This window comes from Syngnathus leptorhynchus, chromosome 4, assembly GCF_054491065.1.
Source record: "Syngnathus leptorhynchus isolate UIUO chromosome 4, UIUO_Slep, whole genome shotgun sequence".
In the NCBI taxonomy this organism is placed as follows: domain Eukaryota; kingdom Metazoa; phylum Chordata; class Actinopteri; order Syngnathiformes; family Syngnathidae; genus Syngnathus; species Syngnathus leptorhynchus.
Genome location: NC_141198.1, coordinates 16,164,159 through 16,176,532, shown reverse-complemented (window position 1 = coordinate 16,176,532; position 12,374 = coordinate 16,164,159). Strand labels below are relative to the sequence as shown.

The 12,374-nt window shown below is 42.0% G+C and overlaps 4 protein-coding genes across 4 annotated transcripts; 2 read left to right on the top strand and 2 right to left on the bottom strand.

The window, feature by feature from the left end:
- The first annotated feature begins 563 nt into the window (after positions 1 to 563).
- Positions 564 to 3,648, top strand: LOC147058494 (RILP-like protein 1). The gene is made up of 8 exons (XM_085909997.1): positions 564 to 1,017; positions 1,264 to 1,417; positions 1,711 to 1,829; positions 2,051 to 2,317; positions 2,433 to 2,582; positions 2,683 to 2,819; positions 2,998 to 3,111; positions 3,195 to 3,648. Exons 1-8 carry the CDS (start codon positions 730 to 732, stop codon positions 3,286 to 3,288), a joined length of 1,323 nt encoding a protein of 440 aa, XP_085766123.1. The 5' UTR covers positions 564 to 729; the 3' UTR covers positions 3,289 to 3,648.
- Positions 3,649 to 4,056: 408 nt separating this feature from the next.
- rilpl2 (Rab interacting lysosomal protein-like 2) lies at positions 4,057 to 7,635 on the top strand. The gene is made up of 4 exons (XM_085909999.1): positions 4,057 to 4,739; positions 5,068 to 5,219; positions 5,372 to 5,488; positions 6,070 to 7,635. The coding sequence occupies exons 1-4, from the start codon at positions 4,446 to 4,448 to the stop codon at positions 6,089 to 6,091; spliced, it is 585 nt and encodes a 194-aa protein (XP_085766125.1). The 5' UTR covers positions 4,057 to 4,445; the 3' UTR covers positions 6,092 to 7,635.
- On the bottom strand, positions 6,386 to 10,251 carry kmt5ab (lysine methyltransferase 5Ab). Its single transcript, XM_085909998.1, has 8 exons — positions 9,775 to 10,251; positions 9,546 to 9,649; positions 9,034 to 9,181; positions 8,797 to 8,959; positions 8,638 to 8,725; positions 8,422 to 8,481; positions 8,065 to 8,255; positions 6,386 to 7,986 (listed from the first exon to the last, which is right to left on the bottom strand). The coding sequence occupies exons 1-8, from the start codon at positions 9,782 to 9,784 to the stop codon at positions 7,776 to 7,778; spliced, it is 975 nt and encodes a 324-aa protein (XP_085766124.1). The 5' UTR covers positions 9,785 to 10,251; the 3' UTR covers positions 6,386 to 7,775.
- A 152-nt stretch (positions 10,252 to 10,403) lies between these two features.
- mtrfr (mitochondrial translation release factor in rescue) lies at positions 10,404 to 11,369 on the bottom strand. Its single transcript, XM_085910001.1, has 2 exons — positions 10,886 to 11,369; positions 10,404 to 10,773 (listed from the first exon to the last, which is right to left on the bottom strand). The coding sequence occupies exons 1-2, from the start codon at positions 11,183 to 11,185 to the stop codon at positions 10,540 to 10,542; spliced, it is 534 nt and encodes a 177-aa protein (XP_085766127.1). The 5' UTR covers positions 11,186 to 11,369; the 3' UTR covers positions 10,404 to 10,539.
- Positions 11,370 to 12,374: the final 1,005 nt, after the last annotated feature.

The window sequence follows — 12,374 nt, the reverse complement described above, 5'->3', positions numbered from 1 at the left end:
TTTTCTTTTCCATTTTATCACTACTGAAACGTATCCCCCACACAACATACCCATAAAGGTTAAGGTTTTATTGACTAATTAAAAAAAAAAAAAAAAAAAATATATATATATATATATATATATATATATATATATATATATATATATATATATATATAATTTTTTTTTTTTTTTTTATTTCCTCAAGTGAAATTCAATGCAGTCATAATTTTGTCAGCCTCCCATATCATTTTAATACATACATTTGCGTATTCTGCATTTGTATTTTTAAAGCGTTAACGCATCGGATTCTGACATGCGCGGTTGGGTTCTCCGGGCAGCGTGGAATGTATTGACTGTTGCATTCAGAAACTGTGGTAAAAAAAAAATCAACATACTCGCGTTCAGGTTTTAAGAGAATATGGATTGTCCTTGAAACGTTGTCTGAAGTAACGACATTGTTATTTTATTAACATCCTGCAGTGGTCTTGTCCGATGAACGCGTATAAATTGATCCGCTCAGGGAATCAATAAATAGTGATATGTACGAGCTTTTTCGAGGGCTTTGAACCCATCGTCTAAAGTTAAAGTTGAACCTGTCAACAAACTTCACACTTCGTCGTTGAACCCTCCTCGCGGTCCGTCACAAAAGTCCCTTAAACGCTCGTTTCCACAATAAAATGTGACACGACCATTCCGTGGAGAAAGACGAAGAACCAAGACTTTATTTTTAATCGTAATACACATGTCATGTCTGCTCTGGAGAAGACCTGGTCCGACCTGACCGTGTTGGACGTGTACGACATCGCCGCGGCCCTGGCGCAGGAATTTGAGCGGACCATCGAGCGCTTCGGCTGTGAGGCTCTGGCTGGCGTGGTTCCTAAGGTGGTCCGAGTTTTAGAGCTTCTGGAGACGCTGGTGGGACGCCGCGGAGACGCCGGCGGCAACGGCCAGGAGGCCGACGAGCTGCGCCGGGAGCTTTTGCGGCTGCGGCAGGAACGCAGCGACAGGACGGCGCAGGAGAAGAAGCACCACCAGGTAAGTGCGATGTAGAAGGAGTCGATTTTATTTATTATTTATATTGTTTATTTATTTTCGCATATTCGTTTTTTCCCCTGTCAACAAAAAATATTCGCGTTTCCATTTGCTTTGTCTCCTTTTCCCAGTTTCTCAAAGTACCCCTATGGTGGTGTGTTGATTGTACACACAGAGGATGAGTTGGAATAAGACCAAATACAGAATTTTAACTGACACAATGTTTTGTTTTGTTGCTTTTTATCCCAGGAGTTAGAGCAGGTGGAAGACGTGTGGAAAGCCGAGGTTGAGAATCTCCTCTCGCAGATGTCTCAGCTGGAAGCGGAGAACAAAAAGCTGCTGGCTCGCCAAGCTTTCAGTCAAGTTCTCGTGGAAAACCAAGACCAGTACCAGCAAGATGAGGGTGGGTTTTATTGTGGTGGACTATATGATCAGTTAGAGACCTACTTCTCTACTTGCATACATCTCTGAGTGGAACTATAGGGGGAGCTGTTTACTGTACATTCAGTCACGTGACAATGGGCAATTTGTGTCGATATGCTGACACCCAAATGTGGCGGGGTCAAACGAGCGCAGGAGGTTTATTTTTGAAGACACTGTTGTCAGGTCGTCAACAGCTATATTTATCAAATCGCGCACACGGTGAGGAGCTATAGTTCCTCTTGTCCTATGGGTAAATAGATTGTGTCCTTGCAGGGACGGCGGAGAAGGAAAAGCAAGTGATGACAAGGCTCAATAAGTTGGTGGAGAAGCAGAGGGATGAAATCCAAGCCAAAGACCACGAACTGACGCTAAAAAACGATGACGTTGAGGCGGTGAGTGGACATCTGTGGGTCATTTCTAAGGTTCATTTATTCTTTTTTTAATTAGCTCTGAAGCCACATTTATGAGTAGACTCACAAATCAATTGAAAAAGCAATGTCTGAATTGATGCAGGAAGTCAGTCTTTTTGATTTGAAGCCTCCAAGAATCCACGCCTGACACAACACGGGAAGTCCGACATTTTGGTTTGAACCGCTCATTTGTTTCCATTCAGCTCCAGCTGCAGCAGCACCGTCTGATCCGGATCAATCAGGATCTCCGTCACAGGCTTGGCACGATGGAGGCGCACGTCAAGGCGGCCGTGCGGCAACGGGCAGAGCTGGAGGCTGCGGCGCAGGCCCGTCGCCTCGAGATGGACGCCCTGCGGCGCGAGTCCAGCCGGCTGAGGAAGGAGAGGCAGGAGTGGGAACTGGAGAGGGAGATGGCCAAGATGGAGGAGGAGAACCTTTTGTTTTCGTCCACGTCCAAGGCGTCCCCGCAGGTGAGGTTTCCGGGAAATATTGAATGTGTCCTGTTTAACATTTTGTCTTTATATATGCTAAGCCTTAAGTGCCCCTCATGTTTTGACGTTTTATTCCCACGCGGCCCACGTTCAGGCGTCCGAGTGTGTCAAGGCAGACTCGGTATGGGTTGAGTGCGGAGGAGATACTGACTCCTTGGAGAACATTCCCAACTTTCTCAGCAGCTCAACGCACAGACGCGTAAACACAAGTCAGCAGGACATAGACAACTCTGCTTTCTTACTGGTAAGACATACACCATTATAATCCTAATAATAACAATAATAATCATATGTTGTTTTTTTTTTGTAACATTTGTAGATATTTCATGTTGTGTCATCTGCAGGAAGAAGAAGTGCCTAAAGAGGCGGAGGCGGAAGCTCCTCACTTCACTCTGCAGGAGCTTCGTGACGTCCTGCAGGAGCGAAACCAACTCAAGGCTCAAGTTTTCCTCCTAGAGGAAGAACTGGCCTATCACAAAAGGTAATTAAAAAAAAAAGAAAGAAATTGGGTCAAAAATCCTGCAACAAAACACATTGAGTCGCATCTCAGATTGAAGGGATCGACGAGGGTTTTCCATATCTGTTATTATTTGATCAATTCAATGTCATGTAGTGAGTTTATGGCCATAAAACATCCTGCACTTTATTCCGTCGCCCAGTGAAGACTTAGAGGAGGATGTCAGCTGTCTCCTCGCCGCTTCATCTTCATCCATGCCACCACCAGAGGTCACCAGCACCTCCTCAGATTTGCCGGAATCTGGAATACCTCGCCTGTGAGTGATATACATACTTCCCACATATCTCCTCAAAAAAAGTCTATCTATATCGGCAGAGGTTTCTCTCTTTTCACTTACAGGATCTTCACCGCCATCATGCCCATGGTCGCCGCCGGTTTAATCGCAGACGACCCAACGTTGTTGCCAATCAGACGCCTCGTTTCCTTTGTATGATTTTTTTTTAAGCAGTTGGGGCTATTGGGCTTTATCCATTATTTCTGAGTAGTGTTTTTCAATTGGATTTTTAAATTACCTGTCAAATGGTGGGAAGGTACCAAAAGATGTACAGTCAATTCCTTTTTAGCAGTTAATGCAATTAAGGAAAAAAATGGAGGAAGCCAACTCTAGCTGTCAGTGGCTTATTTAAAGAACAGCAGCTAAAATAATATATGACAAAGGTATTGAGTATCAATGGTATAAAATTTGCTACCTGCGCTCAAGTGAAGCCTATTTGATATATATTTAGTCTAGTCAACCAAATCTACTGTACACATTTATAGTGATTTAATGTTGAAATAAAGCTTTTATTTTTCATGTTATGTATTTTCATGTTTGAACAGTCACAAAGGTCAATTAAATCCTATTCAAATTCAATATTTTTCACAATTTTACATTTTCAATGACAGAAATCCCATATTAATGGTCACATTTGACTTATTTTTTTTAAAGATTTACTGTAGTTTTTAAATAAATGATTTTGCAAATTTATTGTCTTCTAAACCGACAAATATTTTCAGGTGAGTAGTTTCAGTACAGTTAAGCTACATTTGATGTAGCCATCCATGTATGTATGAATGCATGCAATGTATGAAAGGCAAATGCAAAGGTATGTAAATAAATGTACATTTAATGCTTGTAGCTATGACTGTCCGGGGGAAGTGGCGCATGTGCACTCAGACATTTTGGCGTGTTTGGGATCTTTGGTTGCCATAGTGACGGGAGAAAAAAAGGTGGGAAAGCCCGAACATTTGAGAGGTATTGGTCAGCCCACACTCCAAAAGGGTTTACACTACAAAGCGTTGCCCGATTCATTTCTAGACTCTATGTGAATCGGTACGAAAAGCGAGTATTTCGCTACTCAAAACAACGTTAACCTACAAAGAATGTTTGTTGGCGAGTGGAAGAATGGGGGAGGGATTCCTCTCAACTCCGCTCGTTACTCTTTGTGCTCTCTCACCTGTAGCTAGGATACTAGCTGTCCTCTCTGCCCCACTCGCCATTGGCAGACGCGTGATGGGGGAAGTGCTGCTCCTCTGGAAGAAGTCACCCGCTCCGGCCATAAACATCATTGGGAAGCGACGAAGATAACGATTGGGTTCTCCTTTCCAAGCATGGACTTTGACGAGGAGTCGTCGCCAGCATTGGCGTTTGAGAAGGACGCCTTCGAGCTGACTGTGGAGGACGTGTACGACATCTCGTACGTCGTCGGACGAGACTTGTTGAGGATCAGCCGTACGGGCGAAGAAGTGTCCGACCTCCAGTTTCGCATAGTCCGCGTACTGGAGATGTTCGAAACGATGGTCAACAAGTACAACTTGTCCCTGGAAGAGCTGAAACTTGAGCGGGACAACCTGAAGAGCGAACTGGACCGCGTCGTCACGGAAAGCTCCACCGGCCAGGGCACGGTAAGGCACTCGTTTATAAATGACAAGAATACGATCTAAATTGTATTTTTTTGGTGTTGGCTGCCTAAATATGAAGAATACTTATATCGGCATCCACGTCTACAGTGGCCAAACCCAGAAAACTGGTGAGCCGTGAAACTGAGTGCGCTGTGATGTCACTTTTAGTGCACAGCAGAGGGCGCTCACGCGCAAATTAACCAACCGAACCGACACAAAGTTCTGGAGAAATGGCTTGTCAGTTTAGTAAATTGCATTCCAACCTTGATCAGGAGAAAAAAAAGTTGTACGTCAAATCATAAGCTAAGTGTTAGTGTTGTTGTCTTTGAAGCAAGCGGTGGGACCCAATCAAATGGTGGTGGACCTGAGTGACCCCAACAGGCCTCGCTTCACCATGCAGGAGCTAAAAGAAGTCTTACAGGAGCGGAACCAGCTGAAGGCCCAGCTCATGGTGGCCCAAGAAGAGCTGCAGCTCTACAAGAGGTAAACCTTACAGTCAAGACTTTTATTAGACGGTGCTGCTATAAAGGAGCCTGCTTTTTGCTTTTTATTGTTCACCATCACGTGTTGAAGTGTCCTCGTGCAATAGTTTGGCGTGCAAATGGCTCACGTGGGATTCGATTGTGTTTGTGCAGCGGGATTCTGCCACAGGGCCAAGCGGCCATGGTGGAAGTGGACTTGGACGGGTCGGCGCAGAACGGAGCGGCCGGGATCAACGATGCAAAAACGGAAAAGACCACCATTGGAAAACTGTGAGCAGTTCAATTGTCTTTAATATTTACTCGGTGTGTCGTACAGATAGCTTTTAAAATTCATTTTAAAATTCCTTGACACATTCACACAGAGGACAAAGAAAATGGCAAACAAAATCGGCTGATTTTTGCTTTTTTTTTTCAAAGCATTGTAAATAAAAAATAATTAATAAATATAAAATAACTAAATAAATAACTAAATAAATAAATAAATGTACATAAGTACATTCTAAGTACAGTTTCCTTTACATAGTTACAAACTTGTCATGCATACGATATACAAACGCCTTATAAGGAGCAAATCGATGAAGCGATTGAGAGGTGATCAGAACCCAGCCTTCAACTTCAGCTCACCGAGGACGTGGAAGAGCATTAGCAAACGGATGGGTTGTTGTCAAGTGCAGCTTTACATGCAGCACATGACACAATGCATTGCGTGAGGCTGCACTCACTCACTCATCCTGAGCCTAATCACATACTTGTGACCAAATGATGTTGACTCACTGGAGTTTCTTCGGTGCTGTGCACTTTTCCCCTCCGATGGCTTCCCGCACTAACTTGTTTTTCCTCTTTCTCGCTAGGTTTTCATTTAGACGGAAGTAAGACGAGAAGACCTCCACAAATACCCTGGTGAGACTGGATTGTTTGGAAGGTTTCCAGAACCACTTTTATATTTTTGTACTCACAGACTATTTGTAAAGTTAACACAGGCTTCATTTTCTACGTGTAACAAAAGATTTATTATTGCGGTGCTCTTCAAATCATTAGGTACACCTGCATCCCATACACGAGCCGATCACTAGTGTCTTCGGAAGAGAGATAGAAAAAGGAAAAAAACTGTTAAACTGAACATTGTTTCTTGTAAACAAACACACGGCTTAGCCTTTTTTTTTCTGCTAGCTATTGCTAACACACAATAGGTAACACATTAATAAGGAATTGAGATGTATTCAAACTTTCAACATAACAGTACTCACAATCATATATTATTTATCCTCTGAAATGAGCAGACCCAATCTTTCCTATACTGCCCCCATCTAGCCAAGACAGGCAACAGCGCAAAGGCCATTCAGTTGATGCAAAGTGTTTCTTTTTTAATTGTCATCACTGCATGCGTTTCATTAACTACAATAATTATAGAATACTGGTTTTCTGTACAAAATTGTCGCTTGGTCTTTTGGGGCGGCTGGGAGAGATTGTTGGTCACGAAACATTCAACTGAAAGTATTCATGACTTAAAATCGTCTTCATGTTTCCAAGAAATCTGAGGTTACTCACGTTTTAGATGTTTATGAAAATGCGTTTTGGTGCATTTAACACTAAACTGTTTTGTCTGCTGTTTGAAATACAGCAATCATATTTGATTTAAAAAATGTTGACCAGGTTCACTGATGTTTATGTAATCACCAACATCACCAAATTTGTTTTGATGTTCACAATAACACGCCTTAGTCATTGGCAATTAAATTGTCTCGGATGTTTACAAAAAAGAAAAATCAGGTTTATTTGAAAAGGCAAATTCCTCAACGTTTATGAAAGCATATGTTCATTGATGACAAAACAGTCTAGTTTAAGAAAACGCATTTCATTTAAAGATTACATTTTTTGTTTAATACCGTCAATAATACACAATTAAACCAAATGTCAAATTATAATGTTAAAAAAAAATCATTAGGTCTCCAAACACACATATTAGGTTTATTGTAATAATTTCAATTTAACAAAATGTGTTGATTAATGGACTTAACGTCTTTATCTACAACAACTAAAGTATCTGAGGTTTCCAAAAACACGACACGTCAAGCTGGAACCACACCGGCCACGTCTTGTGATGCACTTCCAATGAAGCGTCCAGTCCAGCGCTTTTCACTTTCATGATTTCCTAACTGAATTCCTTACATAATGACATTTTAATGCCCAGCAATGTTGGTGAGGGCGGAACATTTGATTTCTGCTCCAAGGAGCTACAAAGCCAAAACATTCATCTCCTCATGACACTTTGAACCATTTATTCCTTAAACGCATTTCTCAGCTCATTGTGTCTTTTATTGAGCACGCCTTATGAGCTCATAATTTACACGGTTGGAAAATATCGCAACAGTAGACAATATGTAACATTTGATCCTTTACAGCAGAGAAATATAATAAAAAGCATGATTAAAATTGTTTGTAAAAAAACAAGCACGTTAGTTTAAAATCATTTTTTTGTACGTCCTTTAAAATTTGTTTTAAAAAGTCGTCCGTGTGGCACCGTTGAGTTTCGAGACAATGGTGGTGTGTGAGCGTTTTAATGCTTGAGCCACGGGTGAGCCGAGATGGCCTCCTTACTGCGGTCGCCGTAGTCGTACAGCAGCTCCTCGTCCGCCTCGATGTCCCTGGCCGCCAACAGGATGAGGTGAGGCGCGCCGTCAATGGCGTGCAACCTGGTTTGGCAGTTGCCCACCTTGCTGTGGTTGATCAGCCGCCCCAAGCGGTTTGTCTCGCGCGTAGCGTCCACGCTACGTGGCGGAGAAAAGAAAAAAAGATATTTTCTCACAATCATATGATGGGAGCCTTCAAAATGAAAATTGACCCACCAGTAGGTCTTAGCCTGGTACTGGAAGTAATACATGTAGCAGCCCGTCTGGGGGTCTTGGGAGTAGCGGGCCTCTCGCAACTTGGCCTCGGCCAGCTCCAGCAAGTCGCCGTGGTACTCCACCACAAAATCGCCCTTCTTAAATCGCCGCTCGGCAAACACGCCACGCCCTTTGCCCTCGATCACCCTCACCTGTGGATAAAACCCAGCACCGTTAATAACACGTTGGAAATATTATGCCCCCCCGTGTGCTACAACTAACGCTATTCCGAAATGTTTGTTTTTGGTAATACGCGGAGGTGACAGTTCTTAAGTCACGCATTTAATTTGGTTTGCAGGATAAGAATATAGGCGTTACCTGCAATCCTTCTTCAACGCCGTTCTTTATCAAATCATCCAAATGCTTGTGCTCTTCATTCTGTAAACATTTCACGAGAATAGAATCTGTTGGCTGTCTCAGGCAGTGAAAGATTGCAGCAGTGAATGTGGCAGCTCTACGTGGAAAATGTCAAAATGCCGACGTGAATGTGAATATTCAGTAGTTAAGTTGGTAAAAAAAAAGATCATCCCAAACCTTCAACTCTGCTTTAGTTTTCCTGTTACTCCTCCTGATCGGGAAGAAGTCTGTGACCTTTCTGTTTTGGGAAGCGTTATTCTCTTTCCTGAAGGGAAAGACAATTTTATTATCATAGGTTTCCTCCTCACTCGTGAAATGAATTGCTTCCCGACGCACTTTTTCCCTTTGCCCTTGCGAGGATTCCGACTTCGGGCTTTAGTCGCTGGAACTTTGCTGTTGTCTGCCAGACTCGCGTTGGTGTGCGGCGTGGTTTGTTTTTGCTGCGTTTGAGCGGCGACTTTGACTTCACGCAGCTCTGTCGGAGTCTTATTCGAGGGGTCTACAATGACAACAGCTTGTGTCTGGCGCTCTCTTGTCTTGCTATTTGCAATACTAATACAGAAGCTTTCTCACCTTTGTCAAGCTTAGCTGTGTGATTGACATCCGCGTCATTTCCATCTTGAATGAGCATGCCGGAGGTGTCCCTCAGAGGCAATATGGCCTTTTTTAAACTAGGTGGATTTGGGCGAACGCTCTCAGGTGCTTTTCTTGTGCAATCTGGCTGAACAATGCAAGGGCCACTTTGAATTTTTTTTTTTTTTCAACTTTAATTTATTGCACAAGATAAAAACAAATCAAAGTAAATATGTTTTTATATATACACAGTAGTATATTAACTTTTGGGTGCCCCATCAACACAGATTCTACAGTGTGTGTGTGGGGGGGGGGCTTGGTTATGCTTGATTACGTAATGACATTTAATTTTGTTTCAAAAACCGATGAAAAATATGCCGGATGTCCTGCAAGAGCTGAATATTTTATTACAAGTTTGTTTTTGTATCCCATTCGATTACATCCGGGTAACTCCATATAAAGAGACTCCGTCAAAGCAGGACTACTTTGTTCAGCGTAGACATCAAACATACCTCTTTAGTAACCACGGGCCGGTTTTCTTTCGTCTCTTCGGAGATGCTTTTGCCTACAGGAGCGGTTTCCGGCTTTTCGTCCGTCCTTTGCACCTGCTTCTTTCCTGCAAACTCAAAATCCAGCATTTTGTTATTCCCTCAACCTGGGTAGCTGCTCGTTATTAGCCTAGCTAACTACCGAGCGAAGCCATAAACGCACACATAAAAGAGTTAGAATGTTTTGGTTTACCTTTTGCCATGTCAGTTTTTCGAGTACATGTCCGACGCGGAGGATGGTGAATTAAATAATTCCTGTGGTTTTAGATTTTTTTTGTGTGTTGAGACGACAACGCTGACATACCCATACAAATAACTAGTGTATGCGTAGAAACGTGTAGGAGTTTAAAAACCCTAGGGCGTTTCCAATTGGTTAACTTGATTCAAGTAGGCGGGATCATGTGGGTGTACGGTCTTCGCTCATTGGCTGTATTTCGAGCTCTTGTTCAACAGCCAGTAAAAAAGCGAGAGTTTGAAGTTTTGTATACGTATTACAGTTTTAGTCATAAATATTAGTTCTAAACAAGTCAATTATCAGTTAATTTAATCAATCCAACCAAAATATTAAAAAGGTCGCTGCAAAACACTGTACATAAATCCACTATACATAATGTATTGACAATAATGGAACGTTACTATATTATTGTTTTGGCTATTCCACAAACACACCCAAAAAAAAAACCCGACGAAATTAACACTTGAAAGGCAAAACTTGTATTTTGGGAGTAATTGGGGAATTTTGCAAAGAAAAGGAAATTAGTAATTTTATGTAGTGAAAAATAAATAATTTTGGGAAAACACACAACACTTGAAAGAAAGAAAGAAGTTAAATAAATTTTTATCAACATTTGATTGTATTTTTAGTGAAAGAGTTATGATCAAATTAGTGAATTACATGTGGTTTACTGAGGACAGCATTCCTATTGATATGAAGGCTAAAAAGATCAGCCAATTTGTTTCAGGTATTGCTGTCATTTCCAGATGTGGTCTGGGCTAGGAGGGCTTCTTTGAAGAGTCTCTTCCTCTGCAGATTTTCATTGACTCTCCTTCGTTTGTCTTGCTTCTTGGCCTCAGCCTCTTTCTTTCTGACCAGAATATCGCTGCGCTCTCCTTTATAGAAAACGTCCAGTTTTTGCTGCATTATTTCCCGCGCTCGCTTCCGATTGATGTCCACTGATCTGGTTTGATGACACTGCACGACAGTATCAGGATTGTGGGGAAAGTGTCAACATTTACATGATTCAATCGTCAAAATTAACATATCAACAAATTGGAACTGAATGACTGATGATGAGTTTAATAACCTTGACTACAATCCCAGAGGGGATGTGTTTTAGCACCACACAGTTGCTGGTCTTGTTGGTGGCCTGGCCGCCGGGTCCAGAGCCCCTCACAAACTGTTCCTCCAGCTCGTCTTCCTCCAAGTGGACCAGGTCCTTCTTTCCGGCGATTGCAACCCGCAAAGGTGCACCCAGGGGCGTCTTTGCCACCGAGGAGAGCCAAGGGGATTTGTTCCTCGCCACTCCACTCGCTAGGCCGTTGTACATGTAGCGTACGAACATGGTAAGCCTCGACATACTTCCAAGTACGTCCAAAGAAGACATTCAATTTATATTCATGAGTTAAGACATGTTAATTCCAAGTGTGTTGACTCTTCTACGCTTAAAGACAAGTCAGTCGAGTACCGTTCTCCTTCGTGGTCAAAACAATGATTTTGTAGACTCTGTCGCCCTCTAGAGTAAAAAATATGTTGGCAACGAGCAAACGTGTCAAATAATGCAGCGGAAAGGTAGATATTGAACCATCCGTATATTTGAAATTGTAAATTTTCCACACAAATCTTCCTGTCATCTCTGGTAGATCAAAAATAATACATCAAGAAACGCTTTGTTGGTCACAGAAAATGAGAATATGACCTCTGCGTGACGTCATTTCCCCCCCATTGTGCACATGTAACGTAGTTTCAAAACTTTTTATGTAGAGTGAAAATACACATCAACAGGGATCTATATTAGACTTGCTTTTTACTTAGGGACTACAATAGAATGTTCATAAATATTCTGATTTCCAAAGAAATCAACACATAGTTGTATATCGATTTTAATCACAGACGTCATTCAAAAACGTGAAAGGAAAGTACAAAAATAAAAATATATAACACTAAAACGAATAAAAATGTACTTAAGATAAACATTTTCGTAACGTAAAAACTCACAAAAACTCCTTTTAAAATCTTCAAAATCGGCCTGCCATGATAAGGTCGTGTGATTTGCATTTGGCCAGCAGAGGGCGATATTGTGCTTGGATAAAGATAGTCCTGTCAAGCTGATAAAACAAGGACAGACCGGAAAACCTACAGCATTGCCCTTGACGGAGGACTGGATGAAATTCCAAATGTATTTCTTTGCCCTATCTTCCCCTCCCTCCTTTATGATCTATCCTCTTTCCTTTGATTAAGTATTTTCTTCATCACATTCTTTCCATCCTCCAGACAACCATTCTGCCACCCTTCCTTGCTCCTTCTTTCCTCTATTCCTTTGTCTTTCGTTTCTTTACCAATCTTTACTCCATCATTCTCATTTCCTTCATTTGTGCTTCCTTCCATCCAATCCTTTCCCCCATAAAACTCTCCTCCTTTTGTCAATCATTCCTTCAGTCTTTCATCTGTTTTATCTTCCCACTACTTTTCAAACATGTCACTTCTGTCCCACTCTGCATACAGTACCGTAGTTTTATCACTTTTATTTTGAAAGTCCCACCGGATCCCCAGCGTCATTTCATGTCACTTGTGTG

Excerpts from the sequence above, each read along its gene's own strand:
- LOC147058494 (XM_085909997.1), top strand. The coding sequence starts at position 730 with ATGTCTGCTCTGGAGAAGACCTGGTCCGACCTGACCGTGTTGGACGTG. Across the intron at positions 1,830-2,050 it reads AAAACGATGACGTTGAGGCG|CTCCAGCTGCAGCAGCACCG; the intron begins GTGAGTGGACAT and ends GTTTCCATTCAG. Across the intron at positions 2,820-2,997 it reads GAACTGGCCTATCACAAAAG|TGAAGACTTAGAGGAGGATG; the intron begins GTAATTAAAAAA and ends TCCGTCGCCCAG.
- kmt5ab (XM_085909998.1), bottom strand. Across the intron at positions 8,960-9,033 it reads CACAGCTAAGCTTGACAAAG|ACCCCTCGAATAAGACTCCG; the intron begins GTGAGAAAGCTT and ends TTGTCATTGTAG. Across the intron at positions 8,726-8,796 it reads CGCAAGGGCAAAGGGAAAAA|GAAAGAGAATAACGCTTCCC; the intron begins GTGCGTCGGGAA and ends CTTTCCCTTCAG.
- rilpl2 (XM_085909999.1), top strand. The coding sequence starts at position 4,446 with ATGGACTTTGACGAGGAGTCGTCGCCAGCATTGGCGTTTGAGAAGGAC. Across the intron at positions 4,740-5,067 it reads GCTCCACCGGCCAGGGCACG|CAAGCGGTGGGACCCAATCA; the intron begins GTAAGGCACTCG and ends TTGTCTTTGAAG. Across the intron at positions 5,489-6,069 it reads AAGACCACCATTGGAAAACT|GTTTTCATTTAGACGGAAGT; the intron begins GTGAGCAGTTCA and ends CTTTCTCGCTAG.
- mtrfr (XM_085910001.1), bottom strand. The coding sequence starts at position 11,185 with ATGTCTTCTTTGGACGTACTTGGAAGTATGTCGAGGCTTACCATGTTC. Across the intron at positions 10,774-10,885 it reads CCTCTGGGATTGTAGTCAAG|TGTCATCAAACCAGATCAGT; the intron begins GTTATTAAACTC and ends ACTGTCGTGCAG.